Genomic DNA, 15,862 nt, shown 5'->3' with positions numbered 1-15,862 from the left:
GCAATACTACTTCTTGGAGCAATGCTACTTCTTAGAGCAATACTACTTCTAGGAGCAATACTACTTCTAGGAGCAAGAGTATATTTTGTAGCAGCAGAACTGTCTCAATTCCCGGCCCTCAGCGCTCACAGTAGAGGAGTTGTTTCAATGTCCTCAGAAAAAGTCGACGCCTTTTAATCTAAAATCAAATGACTCTGATGTCTCAAGAAAATGAATTAGATTTGTTTTTGTACAGTACAACTCTCACGTACGAGTAGCTACAATGTACGTACGGTACGATTTGAAATTTACCGTAGAAAGTTGAATGGAATAAGAAATTATCATGGTCGAGCATTAAGACTTTACGGGGCAGGACAGAAGGACAAAAGTAGGATTTTTGAGTCTAGTTACGCGCACGAGGTGAGGTCATCTGAGGGAAGTGAGGGGCAAGTGAACAGCGCTGAGTACGAGGTGAGGTCATCCGAGGGAAGTGAGGGTCAAGTGAACAGCGCTGAGTACGAGGGGAGGTCATCCGAGGGAAGTGAGGGTCAAGTGAACAGCGCCGAGGACACCAGCAGTCCCGCTTTAAGAGCTGCTGTATGGCGCTAATGTCGCTCCTTACAACTTACTTTAGATGCTACGACATACCGAGTAGCGGCCACCGACGAGCCATCTACTCACTGCATCCGTAATGGCCGTGGCTTAGAATTGTTAGGAAACGATTAAACACTAATTTTTAATGAAAATTAATTCTAATTATCTATGTTTCAACGTAGAAGCTTGCAGTTAGCAATCTTAATAGGATTGCTTGATACAAGGACCAAGTCTCACCATTTCTCCTATCGTGGTCGTGATAAGCATCATTAAAAAGAGAAAGGGAATTGTCAACTTGGCATCGGACAGCTGGAGGTATGGACTGCTCATGTTCATGTCATGGGATGTAGGGCCATCTTGACGCGTTTCGTAGGTATAATAGGGCCATCTTGACGCGTTTCGTAGGTACAATAGGGCCATCTTGACGCGTTTCGTAGGTATAATAGGGCCATCTTGACGCGTTTCGTAGGTATAATAGGGCCAATAGTGAGGGGCCAGTAGTGAGGGCCAGTAGTGAGGGCCAGTAGTGAGGGCCAGTAGTGGGGGCCAGTAGTGAGGGCTAGTAGTGAGGGCCAGTAGTGGGGGCCAATAGTGGGGGCCAGTAGTGAGGGCCAGTAGTGAGGGCCAATAGTGAGGGCCAATAGTGGGGGCCAGTAGTGGAGACCAGTACAATTTCAAAATACTACCAACCCGTAATATAAATAAAAGGCGCTACCGCTCACAGAAGAAATCCAATAACCCTTTACACGAGGCCAGTAGCATGATAATTAGCGGCTGTTAGTCGTTGAAAGTTGTACTGGCCGCCATTATCGGCTCGATATACGAGCACCTTTAGCGCCCCCTGCCAGGCAGCCGGTGGTGCGGGTGTCCAATACCGATGATGATACAATAAAAGAAGAAATTTTGATGAAAATGATACAATAAAAGGAAGAATTGATAGCCTGGCGGAGAACAATAATCAAATCAGCGAAGTATCTTGGTACAGGAAAAAATATCTCGAATTGCCAATGAATTTATCAGGATTTTTCTCGTTGTAAATCATTGGTTGATGAACACTCCAAGGGAAACCAAACTCACCACATAATTCTCGATCGGGAGGCTTTTGATCATGTGTTAAAACTTTGCGATAAACTTTTATGAGCTGGTCGTTATCATTTATCGAGCTGGTATTTTGGACCATCATTGAGTCCAAAATAGCTTTAAATTTCAATGGCTCTAAATTTCGAAACAGGCTCGAAACTCCGCTTTTTCATTATCGAGAATTGCCAGCTAATGACCGGTGGCCTGATGATCAAAAATATGTTTTTTATGCGTCAAAGAACATCAAAGAAATACATTACAGATGCTAAAGTATGAGCGGAAAAAGTTCAATTCCAACTTCATTGATTCCGAACGTATTTTTGCCGTTTATTTCCATTGTGGATGGTATGCGATGGCCATTTTTTCGGGACATATAGTTGGTCATTTTCAAACAGGAAATGAAATACGAACTCACTTTTTTCAGGGAATTTTAGTGTTGGTAATTTTCGTAGTTTCATTCATATAGTCTCTGACCGAATGCAAAAAGCGACGACTTCATTGGAAATAAATAAGGAAATGGAAGCAAAAAAAAAAACAGAATTAGGAATGTAGAAAAACGCCACAGAATCCCACATCCTTTTAACGGACTCTTGCAGCGGCCGCTTAACATTCTCATCGGCATTTCATTAGCTCGGCTTGTGAACGCTGAAGCGACTCGTCGCTGTATCCAAAATCAGAATATAAATCATCCAACTCAAAAAATGTACTAAAAAAACAGTGCTCCAGGATCCAAATACAATTTAATGCATAATAAATTTACGCAATAGATCAGCAAACATGGTCCAGAAACTAAATAACTAAAGACTAGAAAAGTAAAGTCAACCAAATTCGTTGGCTGGAATTTAAAAATATATACAGACGGCAATTTATTCACAGCGTCCAAGGAAACGCGAATTGTTTTAGAGCCTGGCAGGATGAGACACGCCTAGGCTGCTAGGCAGCGTCGGTCTGAACTGCGTGACACGCAACACGCAGGCAAGAGCACGCAACACGCAGGCAAGAGCACGCAAAACGCCACACAGAGCATGCAGCACGCAGCGCAGACCATGCAACACACAGGGTAGAGCATGCAACAAGCAGCTAAAAGCATGCAACACGCAGGGCAGAGTAGCCAACACGCAGGACAGAGCACGCAAGCGTGGCGCTAAATGTTGCTATTGATAGTAAGACAACGACAAATTAATTCAGTTTCTATCATAAAAAAACTGGGTTTCTCCAGAACATAATTCTGAAAATGGACGCGATGTTCTCTCATAGGTCAAGCAACGTTGGGTCGATATGGTTCATAATTTTAATCGTTCTTTATTCTCGTATACTCCACTCGTTCATAATTACATGCTGGTGCTTAGTATAAGGATTAATTGGATACTTTCTCGTGTATAGATTGGTGGGATGATCGTATTTTGAAAATGTTTTGTACATTGTAACAAGTCAATACGCTAACAACGTCGCTGCACGGAGACGTTTTAATCAATTAGAATAGGGATAACAATTAGGGGCTCTGTAGAAAATCTGGTAATGTTAAAAATACGAAGTGTTGAATTAAATAAATTTTCGTTTCTTAGATTCGCTGAGTAATGTTTTTCGAGTCTAGCATCTCTTACTGTGTAACTAGTGGTGAAAAACATGGTTTCTCTCTATTTAATACTTTATAACTAAAGTAAATATAAATAAAATAACTTCTTAATAATTTCTGAATTGCAGTTAGACGATAATAAGGGCTTCAATTAAGGAAATAGTACATAATACTTCAATACTATGAAATATGTACAATACAATAATACTTCAGAAATATGTTCAGAAAATGAACATATATGTCTTTGAACAGCTTTCAATTGTCGATATCGTGATTCAAGGACACTATAAGAAGCTAAAGAGCACGCAACACTCAGGGCAGAGCATGCAACACGCAGCGCGAAGCACGCAACACGCAAGGTAAAGCATGCGTGTTGCACGCAATATAGTTCTAAGTCGAATAAAATTTACTAGCATTAAGTTGGTGCAAATTTAGACGAAAGATTGAAATTATCAAGTATTTAGATTAAAAATAAATGTCGACGCATTATCATATCATTAAACTTGAAAAAGATACCCTAAAGTGAATGAAATTGTCTTCTAATTTACTTGTCATCACACTGCCATTTTATAAAAGAAATGTCTCGAGAAAAAGCATTTCGTATTATACATTCAGTGTGTACTTTTCTCCGGAGTTTCCGCATGAAACAAAAGAAGAACTTTGCGTCGGAATTGTCTATCCCTCATCGCGGCTGTCAACGCTGACACAGACCATGAAATTTATACGGCGTATCCGCGATAAAAAATGACAGGTCATGTTTAAACATTGTCTTCTCCTGGGGCCGTAGGAATAGCATTACAGAATGTCAAAACAGGCGGTGTATTTTTTGGCAGGAAGAACGATAACTAATAAGTCGGTTTGTAATTGTGCTGTAATATCTGCCGTTGTATAATTTTGCGAACACGTGGGTAACGGAAAATTAAGTGTTAACTTGGAGGTAAATTTCAATATTAAGTGTTAACTTAAATATTGAGCTTTAACTTGCTGGTCTGTCCGAATATCATTATTTAAGTGTTATATGAGCAGTCCGAATATCATTATTTAAGTGTTATATGAGCAGTCCGAATATCATTATTTAAGTGTTATATGAGCAGTCCGAATATCATTATTAAAGTGTTATATGAGCAGTCCGAATATCATTATTTAAGTGTTATATGAGCAGTCCGAATATCATTATTTAAGTGTTATATGAGCAGTCCGAATATCATTATTAAAGTGTTATATGAGCAGTCTTAATATCATTATGTTGGTAGGAAAGAATCAGTAACGCGACAAAATAACATCGAGTACTAAAAAGAAGGTTCTTTTGAGGAATTCTCAAAAAAATATTAAATTTCTCGTCTCGATGCCAGAAGAATTTTGAATGGTACTCATGTCGATGAATGCAAATGAATGATACTCAAATTATGTATTAGACGTGAACTGATGATATTATATATGTAAGCTTGATGGTTGGTTGGAAGGTTTGTATTTTTCCCGTTGATTTCATTCAGATCTTTGGAGCTCTTGGGAATGTTAACACGAAATTACTTGTAGTATTTTCACCGTGATTGCAAATTGTATTTCCATTCCCGAAAACAGTAGGAGAGTTCAACTGAAGACACTAAGATTACAGGGCATTAGTATTTAATTTTCATGTAAAATTTTCATCAGATCCATATATTTCAGACCAAATTTACGCATTATTGGGTGAAAGTTTGCTTAGACAACCGATGTCAGTTTATACTTGCTGTAGAATTACTCCCTTCAAGATACATTGACAAGAAATATTAAAAATTACAACGTATTTTTAAACTTCGTAAAAAGTAGATAATTCTCTACATATATCTTTTTCATAACCTCTAAAAAAATCTTTTCCATATCCTCAGTATAAGTTGCGTTAAAGTTCAAGGAGACGTGTGGCTACATCGTCACAACATCGATTGCAAGCTCTCGTCACGACAGGCAGTGTGACGTCACATACGTCGCATCGACGTTTTTCATCGGCATAGCTGCTTTTCTTAATCAAATGCAATGCGGGAACATCGTGAAGTGGGCAGCAGACATGTATAATTAACAAATGAATGCTTGAGTGAGTTGTTTTGAGAAAAATGGTTCATATCGGAGATAATGAATCTTGTGGAATCCCTTTAAAACGCTCATTAGCTGTTCTGCCTAACAAAAATGAGACTTGAAATATTTTAAATTTATTTAGTTTTGAGTCATGAATAATTCTCTCGATCAGTCCTGAAAGAATCATGATATACCCACTATTGTGTATAACAATTGCTACTCGCGGTAATGTCATTTGAATTGAACAAGTTAACTTCATCATGAGTTTATCGGCACTCAATTGGACCAATGTGACATTAATTTAATGATATCCACTTATTTCTATCGTCACGTTCGCTAACTCGAATAGCAGAATCGTATATGTCTGATAAACGCAAGACAATCCACGATTGCTGCAATCATTTACGATAAGGCAAGAGTTGAGCCAGGGGGTTCATCTTGAACCCATCACACAGAAAAATGAAGCCATGTTATCTAAATAGTGACAAACTTACCGTACATAGCAATGATACGCATTTGCTGGGCAAAACTGGGTCAAGGTGGCCAACACAAGGACAAGTAGTGCATCGCTATTTTGACAAAATCCCACGATTTTACTGAGTATGCGATTAAGTTTCTTATATCTCCCGCTCAACTGAATCTCCCGCTCAGCTCTGAGTAAGTAACACTTCAAAATTCAATTTAAATATTTAAATTCGGTAATTTTCAATTAATACGACTAATTTAGCTGTTCTTGAAGAATTGCACTTGCGTACAAATATCGTTTTAAAATACCGTCCGATTATTCTCGAAAATATCGCTAGCTGTTTGATTGAATATTCTGGTTGAGATTTTAAGATTTTAATCACACTGGAACCTATGTGTAGATGGCGCAGAAGATAGGGTCTCTGACCTGATGCTATTAGTATTCTGGACAAGCGTCAACGCAATCTAGTTCTGGGTCAAACTAGTTCTAGGTCAATCTAGTTCTGGGTCAATCTAGTTCTGGGTCAATCCAGTTCTGGGTCAATCCAGTTCTGGGTCAATGTAGTTCTGGGTCAATCTAGTTCTGGGTCAATCTAGTTCTGGGTCAATTTAGGTGAATCTAGTTCTGGGCCAATCTAGTTTGGGTCAATCTAGTTCTGGGCCAATTGTTGTTGCTGCTACTGCACTCCACATCACCAAGTGATGCAAGTATTGGCGCACAAATAACACCTACTGTTACTTGCATTACCACAAGTGCAGTTATTTGTATTACCCGCGCACAACGACAATGCGCTGAGAAGAAGGCAGTACAGCCATGAACGTGCCGCGACTCCCTGATGACAGCACCGAGGACGCGAATGCCTGCACTTAAAATATAAACGATGATTTGGTTTTGAGGCCCGATAAGAAAGAAACTTTTTCTTATTATTACCTTTTTTTCTTTTTCACTTATTTAGAACTATATATCAGCGTAGTTCAGTTCTTTCAAAGGTGTGGTATAAATTTTCTTTATGTTTTACTTTAATTGATGGATTCACTTCCATTTTAGTTGACCTAGATATGAAAAACTGATTTCTGTGGGGTAAGAAAGCTTCAATAATAAACAATGTTATATATAAATGAGTAAACAGCTGCTGTACGTTTTATTATTATATGTACATTATTTATTGAATAATGCAAAATGTGCATTATTTTTACATTTTTGTAAGGTTCGTTCAGCATCAAACTAAGACTTTAATGTTGCGGTGACGTTAGTTAATGGTATCTTTGCCTGTAAAATACAATATTTTTTGCCGTTTTTTTGCATCAACATAAATTTTTCATTGCAGTCAAGCCACTACGCAAGCTAAACACAAGCCATCTGCCGTGGTTGACAATAAACTTCTCGACTGAATGAACAACTGAGATGAAGCGCGCATTACGCAGCTATATTTCCAGCATATAGCACTATGATGTCACACGAATTACGATGAAAAAATATAGACATATAAATAGAAAAACTTGATCACGCCGCTATATGGCCAGGATATAACACCAAGTTACTTAATGAATATTGATATATTCGAAACGTCGCACTGCAATAAAATGTCATTCGGTAATCTACTTTTTGATCTCCAAGCTCCAGCTAGAAATTTCGTTTGGCTTATCGAAGAGAACAATAAGAAAATCGTAAATAAAAAGTACGCTCTGGTCTTCAACCAAACCTGTATAAATGAAGAACTTCTGCCTAACTACACTAATATGTAAATATGTAGCACATCTGTATATTATAAATAAATATGTAGAACATATTAACGACCGACTTTTATGCTAAGGTATTGCATCGCGCAAAAAGTTGTTAATACGCAACGCTGGTTTTTTAATACCATTATTATGAATAATTTACACAAATAGTTACTGTATATTGATTCAGTAGATCGATTTATACATAACTAAAAAGGAAGAAAGCTGGGAACTTTAATTTCGTGCGATTACAATTAAATTCAAACCCTAAACCACAGACTGAGCAATAGATATGATTTGATTTAATGCGATAAGCCCTTCAAAAGTACAAAAAAACATACAACAGACATTGGTGTGGAGTTACAGGAATCTAAGGAAATTGAATTAAATATATTAGGAAAATTACTTCCATTAATAATTCAATATTCAGCAACACGTGTTTAGCAAGACATGAACCTTGGTATCCTTTCTGTTTTAAGCATCAAAATTTTCAATGAGAAATAAAATATTGAATTTCAACCTCATCACAAGAACCGATCTCTTGCTTATACGCACGCGAGATGCGAGCTCAAACAGAATATAATGTTTACTAGTCTAGTTAAAATATTTACAATACTCTGACATAGATGGGATAATAGAACTCATAAACAACAGTATTTATGGGATAATATTACTTCACCAGCATAAGTGAATATGAAGAAAGACATGTAAACGCAAGCGCGCGACACGCGACAGCGTTGCAGGCCGACAAACACGAGGCTTAAAGGGAACGAGTCTTGAGACCAACATTTCAGTAATATTTCAATAACAGATTCTTATATTCTCTTATTTCATTAAGGCAGTTGAATTTCTTTTCTTTAAAGCAATCTATTAGAGACAAGACAACATAGCAGCATAGCACATAGCTTTATAGGCACTGCGTGTCTGTAGTACATATTTACTTGAGTGTGTCCAGTAGTGATACTTTATAGGCACTGCGTGTCTGTAGTACATATTTACATGAGGGTGTCCAGTAGTGATACTTTATAGGCACTGCGTGTCTGTAGTACATATTTACTTGAGTGTGTCCAGTAGTGATACTTTATAGGCACTGCGTGTCTGTAGTACGTATTTACTTGAGTGTCCTAGCGGCTTGAAGTAACATGTGAGTGTCAAGACTATTCAATCCTAATTATTCGAGTAACGAATAAAGAGACCATTGAAAAATTTTAGAGAATTTTTTCTTCAAAAACGCAAAGCGCTTCGAACTTTAAGTCTTTTGAGCAAAAAGTTTTAATGCGTTTACAGTATCGCCAGAACCTCAGCCCTCGGCGGAGACCAGCAAAGTTGAGGGGAGCGTCCCGGTTCAGCGACCGTCCGCCAATTTACAAATTTGCAACCATAATCGCGGCCAATCAGCGACTGAATGCCAATCGAACAGCCGTCCAAGGACGTGGAAGATCCACGTCAATGAGAGTACGGGCAAAAAATGAGGAACAATGTGGAACAATTGTTCGAAAAGTTTTAATAGTTTCTAGGTAAGGTAAGAAAGTTTGTATTTGACGCATAATTGCTTCTGAATTCAAAAAGAATTGAAAAAAGTATACAGTGAAAAAGACAAGCATTAAAATAGCAAAATTGAGACTTTTGTGTGTATCTTTCGAAATAGGTAAAACATTCGAGGTCGTGAAGAAAATCGACAATTACGTATAAATAACTTCTAAACATATTAAATTCATAAATGTGCACGAGACGATTAAGAAATAATCAACTTGACTAAAAAATCTTAGTATGAGCGTTGATGGCTAATACGAGCAGGTTATATGATGGAGGGATTGATTATTAGCAATCGAGATGGAACCATCATACCAACACTAATTTTCACGCATATCATTTTGTAATTATCATTGTTCTACGATCGAAACGTTACGTCAATTTCTGTCTCTTTTAACGTCTTTTAAATGTATTACCTTGTAATATTACGTACGATAAATAACTATATTATAATATTAAATAATATTATATAGGCCTATTCTTCACGTCTTTAATATACAGTAATACCTCGTATTATGACAGCCTCTACTCGCGAACTGTTCGAGATATTTTTTCCTCCCCTGCAGACGAACATGTCTCTGCTTGCAAACCAAATTTCAGGACCGATTCGGTGGTGTATTAGATTTAATTATGTTAATATACAATAAATTTATACATTTATACATTGTTTCCTCAAACGAACCCAGTCACGGAACAAATAAAATTCGTAAGTCTAGGTATCACTTTATAATATATAAGAGTAAAGAATTGTTAAATTGAGATTGTATTCATTTAATTTTGATTCATACATTTAAACAAATTAAGGCAATTGGCAGCGCGTATAGGCTAGGAATGACAGCACGTAAAGACCATTAGAAGGCATGCCAGCAGCACCTCAATGCAGTTCCATGTCAACCTAATACTGCAAATGTGCGAATTATGCAAAGCGGAATCAGCAGTCAATGTCAAAATGTTAAGTACGGGACCGCACAGGTGGACAGAAACGCACGAGTACCACCTGGACGAAAATGCTGGTCCCAGGTGGACAAAAATGTTAGACCCAGGTGACGAAAATGCTGGTCCCAGGTGGACAAAAATGCTAGTCCCAGGTAGACGAAAATGCTAGTCCTATGTGGACAAACATGCCAGTCCCAAGTGGACGAAAATGCTAGACCCAGGTGACGAAAATGATAGACCCAGGTGACGAAAATGCTAGTCCCATGTGGACAAAAAATGCTAGTTCCAGGTGGACGAAAATGCTGCTTCCAGGTGACGAAAATGCTAGTTCCAGGTGGACGAAAATGCTAGTCCCAGGTGGACAAAAATGCTAGTCGCAGGTAGACGAAAATGCTACTTCCAGGTGACGAAAACGCTAGTCCCAGGTAGACGGAAATGTTACTTCCAGGTGACAAAAATGCTGGTCCTATGTGGACAAACATGCCAGTCCCAAGTGGACGAAAATGCTAGACCCAGATGACGAAAATGCTAGTCCCAGGTGGACAAAAATGCTAGTCGCAGGTAGACGAAAATGCTACTTCCAGGTGACGAAAATGCTAGTCCTATGTTAACAAACATGCCAGTCCCAAGTGGACGAAAATGCTAGTCCCATGTGGACAAAAAAAATGCTAGTTCCAGGTGGACGAAAATGCTGCTTCCAGGTGACGAAAATGCTAGTCCCAGGTAGACGAAAATGTTACTTCCAGGTGACGAAAATGCTAGTCCTATGTAGACAAACATGCTAGTTCCAGGTGGACGAAAATGCTGCTTCCAGGTGACGAAAATGCTAGTCCCAGGCAGACGAAAATGTTACTTCCAGGTGACAAAAATGCTAGTCCTATGTGGACAAACATGCCAGTCCCAAGTGGACGAAAATGCTAGACCCAGGTGACGAAAATGCTAGTCCCATGTGGACAAACATGCTAGTTCCAGGTGGACGTTTCATATTGATGCATGAGGCGTTTCATGTTGATGCATGAGACGTTTCATGTTGATGCATGAGGCGTTTCATGTTGATGCATGAGGCGTTTCATGTTGATGTATGCAAGATGCGTTTCATGTTGATGCATGCAAGATGCGATTCATGTTGATGCATGCAAAATAAGTCAGTTGATCGTATCGAAAAATATGCAGGAGTATTTTCAATGGACAATTTGGCAGCATTTAACGCCACGTAATACAATTGATGAATATTTTGTCTGTATTTTTATGCGATGCATAGAAGAAATAACGAAAATGCGTTTTTTCGTTATTTGTGTTAGCAATTACGATGATTATTTTGTCTGTAAATGACAAAGAGTAATTCTATTCCGGAGATCGATTACGCTTCATAAAAAATTTATAAATTAACGACATTTTACAGGAACACAGTCCTTCAATAGGAACCTTACATCATCTTAATTGCATCGAATTATTGGATTACAAGACACCGACTTGGATCCTGCAGATACAATATAAAAGGGAGCTGACCTTCTAGAACTTGAGTCTACAACAGATTGCAAAATAGACTTCCTTGATAAAATATGAACAAGAACTGACCTTCTTCTGGAGCTTGGGTCCAGTCTCCATGGCGACGAGCACAGCGTCAGGCAGGTGGTCTGGCAGCCTATCGAGCACAGGGCGCGCGGCTTTGAGCGCCTTGCTGGCCCTGGCCACACCGTTGACCAAATCAGACCATCCGGCTCCGATTTCGGCCAAGGGGGCCAAACAGCCACGCGCCACATTAAGACATAGATTGTGGCAAGGCTGCGCAGACACGGCATTACACAGACCACAAACCGACATCCTCGTTGACGCCACGATGCATTCATCAGGAAATACGAAGCTCTCTGGAGTTTTGGCAGCAGTCGCGGCCGTTTCTAAGGCCCTCAGGAGCAGACGCGCTGATTCCAAAAACCTGGACACAGGGTCGTCGACCAAAGCGGGTATAATACCCCATGGCTTGATGATTTTGGTTGATGCCCTCACACATTGCGCGTATTGTTCAGTGAACTGCGGCATCTTTGCATGCACGGCGCTGTGGTACACGGTAGGGAAAAGGTCGTTCCAGAATTGGGCAAGCGCAGTCTCCAGCCCCGCAGAGTCTGGCTGGGCTATGGATGCCTTCAGGCCACTGAAGAGGTTGCGGAGGATGGGGGTTACGTGTGGCGTCAGGCGTGGGTAGGATGACGTGAAAACTTTCAACGTTTCTTGTTCACTAGAATCCAAGGCTTCTGTGATTGCACCTGTAAGTAGAAGAATCCAGTTTAAATTCAGAATTTAAATTAGAAACTGGTTTAAAATCAAAGAAATAAACGCGTCTGCAGTGAAGAACGCATTTTTCATCACAATAAAAGGAACGCATGATTCAATTAGGCCCTTAATGACATTAATTGAATACCTGAAACGAGGGATGGATTTTTCATTTAACAAATTAATTCTTACGAATATAAAACTTACATTCATTTAAAGTCTAAATTCAAAATTCCAATAAAATATTCAAATTTATGAGAATGCATGGAAGATTTCTAAGTTAAGATATACAAAACCCAGCTCTGCCCCACGCATAAACACAGAAATAGTATACTTGAGCGAGGACTAGCCTATATATATATATACAAAGTAGACAACAGAGGTGAATGATCCACGCTGCTCTTTAGATTTATTCTGGTTAATAGTAATGGCGGCGTCCGTGTTGGAAAGGGATTTAGACCTGTCGCTGATGCTAAACATCGCATAATTTTCACAGCTTGTTGCAGGTCTCGAACATGCGACTAAATGGTCCCTATTTGCCCTACTTAATCGCCCGGCCACCTTGCCGATTTTGAACAGAACTGTCGCAAGATCGAACCCACAACTCACTGCTGGTGCTCTGAACTGTAACCACTTGGCAATTCTGCCCTTAGATTAAAGATTTTGATCAACAGGCGTGCTGACGGTGCCAACAAATGCCCTCATAAATTTTGCGTGAGAAATTGAATGACTAATTTCACTTCTACATATATATAGAGTGTTTTGGGCTAAATGCCTGTCGAGGAAGAAAATTAATTCTCTTAATACAGCAGACAAGGAGAAAACTTCTTCTTAGTACGTCGGTGAAGATTCCATGAGGAATAACTATACTTCTAAATAACGGCTAAATGATGAACACTCTTCTTCAGAATATGGTGCAGTAAAAATCACATGAGTGTCACTCTTCTTCGAAATGCGGCGATGAAGACGTGTGCGATAATAATACGGTGATAAATTGGATGAAGAGAGGCACTCTTTTTCGAATAGGGTGATGAAGAGAGGTACACTATATTACACAATACACAATAAAGACTGAAAGAAGAATACCATGATTCAAAGTAAGGAGGTGAACGTTACACGTGTAACACTTGTCCAAATACAAGCAATCAAACGGTTGTTTGTACGGTTGTACTCAGTAACACTCTTCCTCCACAGTAACCACTCGAGTAACACTCTTCCCCCCCAGTAACCACTCGAGTAACACTCTTCCCCCACAGTAACCACTCGAGTAACACTCTTCCCCCACAGTAACCACTCGAGTAACACTCTTCTTTCACAGTAACCACTGGAGTAACACTCTTCCTCCTAACCACTCGAGTAACACTCTTCCTCCACAGTAACCACTCGAGTAACACTCTTCCTCCACAGTAACCACTCGAGTAACACTTTTCCTCCACAGTAACCACTAGAGTAACACTCTTCCTCCATATACACTGTATTTGTGCTTGCAAAAGATACCCCAGTATAAGAGTACGGCCGACGCCGCAAGGGCCTGCATAATGAAGAGCGATGGTATCTCATCTACGTACATCAAGCGACGACTCGTCCTATTAATTCTTCTTAACAAACCCTAGGAAAAATAGGCAGCTTGAGGCATAAACTTGCGCCGCGTCTTAAGTAAGTAATCCAATGAAAAATGGAGCCTGCGTGCCTTTTAGGCTTAGCGTCGCGATAAAAAGAACTTACCATGTTTGTCCTTCTTATTAGTATTTTTTTAATGGGGAACATCGTTGAAATTTTCGTGTTTTTGGGCTCGGAATTACACCTGAGTAACAAGTTTGCTAAATTGCTGGTCTTACGTGTCTAATTCTCAGTTATTCCGAATAAATGATTGTATAATTAAAGTGCTGATCGAAGAAGCAATTCAAATTATGGCGAACAATGGTTATCAAAAAGTGTTGAAAATGATTTGATCCATTTCCCAAATTGTAAGTTCAGCTATTACTAAAATAAACTTTGAATTAAATATTTTAGATTGTTAATCCATTTGAAGGCTTAATATTTGGCAAGAATATAGGGAAATTAATTGATAAACCAGAAATTATAGTGCTCGGTCATCAAAACCAAAGATGTTCTCTTTGTCGAGTTTAAGTTTAATTGTAAGTGAGAATAAAAAAATAGATCTTTCTATTTTTTGGACAGTTGATTAATTTATTTTTACCATTAATAAAATCTAATTCTACCAAAAGTTGCCACAAAACTATTCTAACCCCAGCAAGGTTTGCACCCAGAGATCAGACTAGGAGGTTCGTATGCCACCACAGGCCTTGAAGTCGAGTAAAAATAAAATGTATTGCCCCAGAACAAGTGCCAGGCCAGCAAGGTCCCCTGAAAAGAGTTCATTATCAGGGAGCGAAGAGCACACAACCAGCCTGGGGGCAGCGAGTTATGAAGTACATTAATTATCCTGGTAGCTGCGGTGAGGCCGATAGCTTATCGCACCACGTACGAGGCCTCGACAATTTGCCAGCCACCGCACCGAATATCGAGACTTGGTGCAGCCACCGCACCGAATATCGAGACTTGGTGCAGCCACCGCACCGAATATCGAGTCTTGGTGCAGCCACCGCACCGAATATCGAGTCTTGGAGCAGCCACTGCACCGAATATCGAGTCTTGGTGCAGCCACTGCACCGAATATCGAGTCTTGGAGCAGCCACTGCACCGAATATCGAGTCTTGGTGCAGCCACCGCGCCGAATATCGAGTCTTGGAGCAGCCACCGCACCGAATATCGAGTCTTGGTGCAGCCACCGCGCTGAATATCGAGTCTTGGTGGAGCTAAAGAGTTCATATTGCAAATTTCATTTTTTCTAAACTCTATCCTTAGGTCTCGCAAAGCTTAATTTCACCGTGCTAGTTTCAGCGCTTGAAATATAAACATTTTTTATTGCTAATTTTTCTTGCTAGTTTTAACACACGAAATTTCAAAATTTCCGTTGCTAGTTTCAACGCTTGAAATTTCAAGATTTTTTGTTGTTAACTTCGATCAAAAATTTCAACATGTTACTTTCCTAGTTTCAACGCTTAAAATGTAAATTATTTTTGTTGCTAGTTTAGCCAAAATTTCAACATCTTCTGTTGCTAGTTTAAATGCTTACTATTTCCCATTTTTTATTCTAGCTTCAACGCTTAAAACTTTCAATATTTTTATCACTAGTTTTAAGGCTTACAATTACTAAATTTTGTTGTCACTAGTTTCAACGCTTAAATTCTCGACATTTTTTATTGTTGGCTACAACGCCTAAATTTCTCATATGTTTTGGTGCTAGTTTCAACGCCTAAAAGTTCCAAATTTTATACAAAAACTGAACTTCCACTTCTCGTCCGTTAGCAACATTTATAATTCAGAACTGAACCCCTCCCTGTGAACCCCTTACGGCGGGGTTCACATCAGCGCGCTCAGGGTTCGTATCAATTGTTCAGAGTTAGACGCACGGAAATGCTTCGTTAGTAAATACAGAGTTGTTACGGCGTGCAGAGTTGTTACGGCGTGCAGAGTTGTTACGGCGTGCAGAGTTGTTACGGCGTGCAGAGTTGTTACGGCGTGCAGAGTTGTTACGGCGTGCAGGGTTGTTACGGCGTGCAGAGTTGTTACGGCGTGCAGAGTTGTTAC

The 15,862-nt window shown here is 39.4% G+C and overlaps 1 protein-coding gene across 1 annotated transcript in view; it reads right to left on the bottom strand.

Annotated features, from left to right (window-relative positions):
* LOC108678244 (glypican-5) overlaps positions 1-15,862 on the bottom strand; it is a gene marked incomplete in the record, with an annotated part of 127,954 nt that overhangs the window by 67,327 nt on the left and 44,765 nt on the right. Inside the window, 1 exon segment of the mRNA XM_018166612.2 lies at positions 11,516-12,201. Coding sequence (XP_018022101.1) covers positions 11,516-12,201 — 686 coding nt within the window.

This window comes from Hyalella azteca, unplaced genomic scaffold (assembly GCF_000764305.2).
Source record: "Hyalella azteca isolate HAZT.00-mixed unplaced genomic scaffold, Hazt_2.0.2 contig4650, whole genome shotgun sequence".
Taxonomy (NCBI): Eukaryota; Metazoa; Arthropoda; class Malacostraca; order Amphipoda; family Hyalellidae; genus Hyalella; species Hyalella azteca.
Note: the sequence above shows the minus strand (reverse complement) of the source record. Positions and strands in the feature narration are given on the sequence as shown.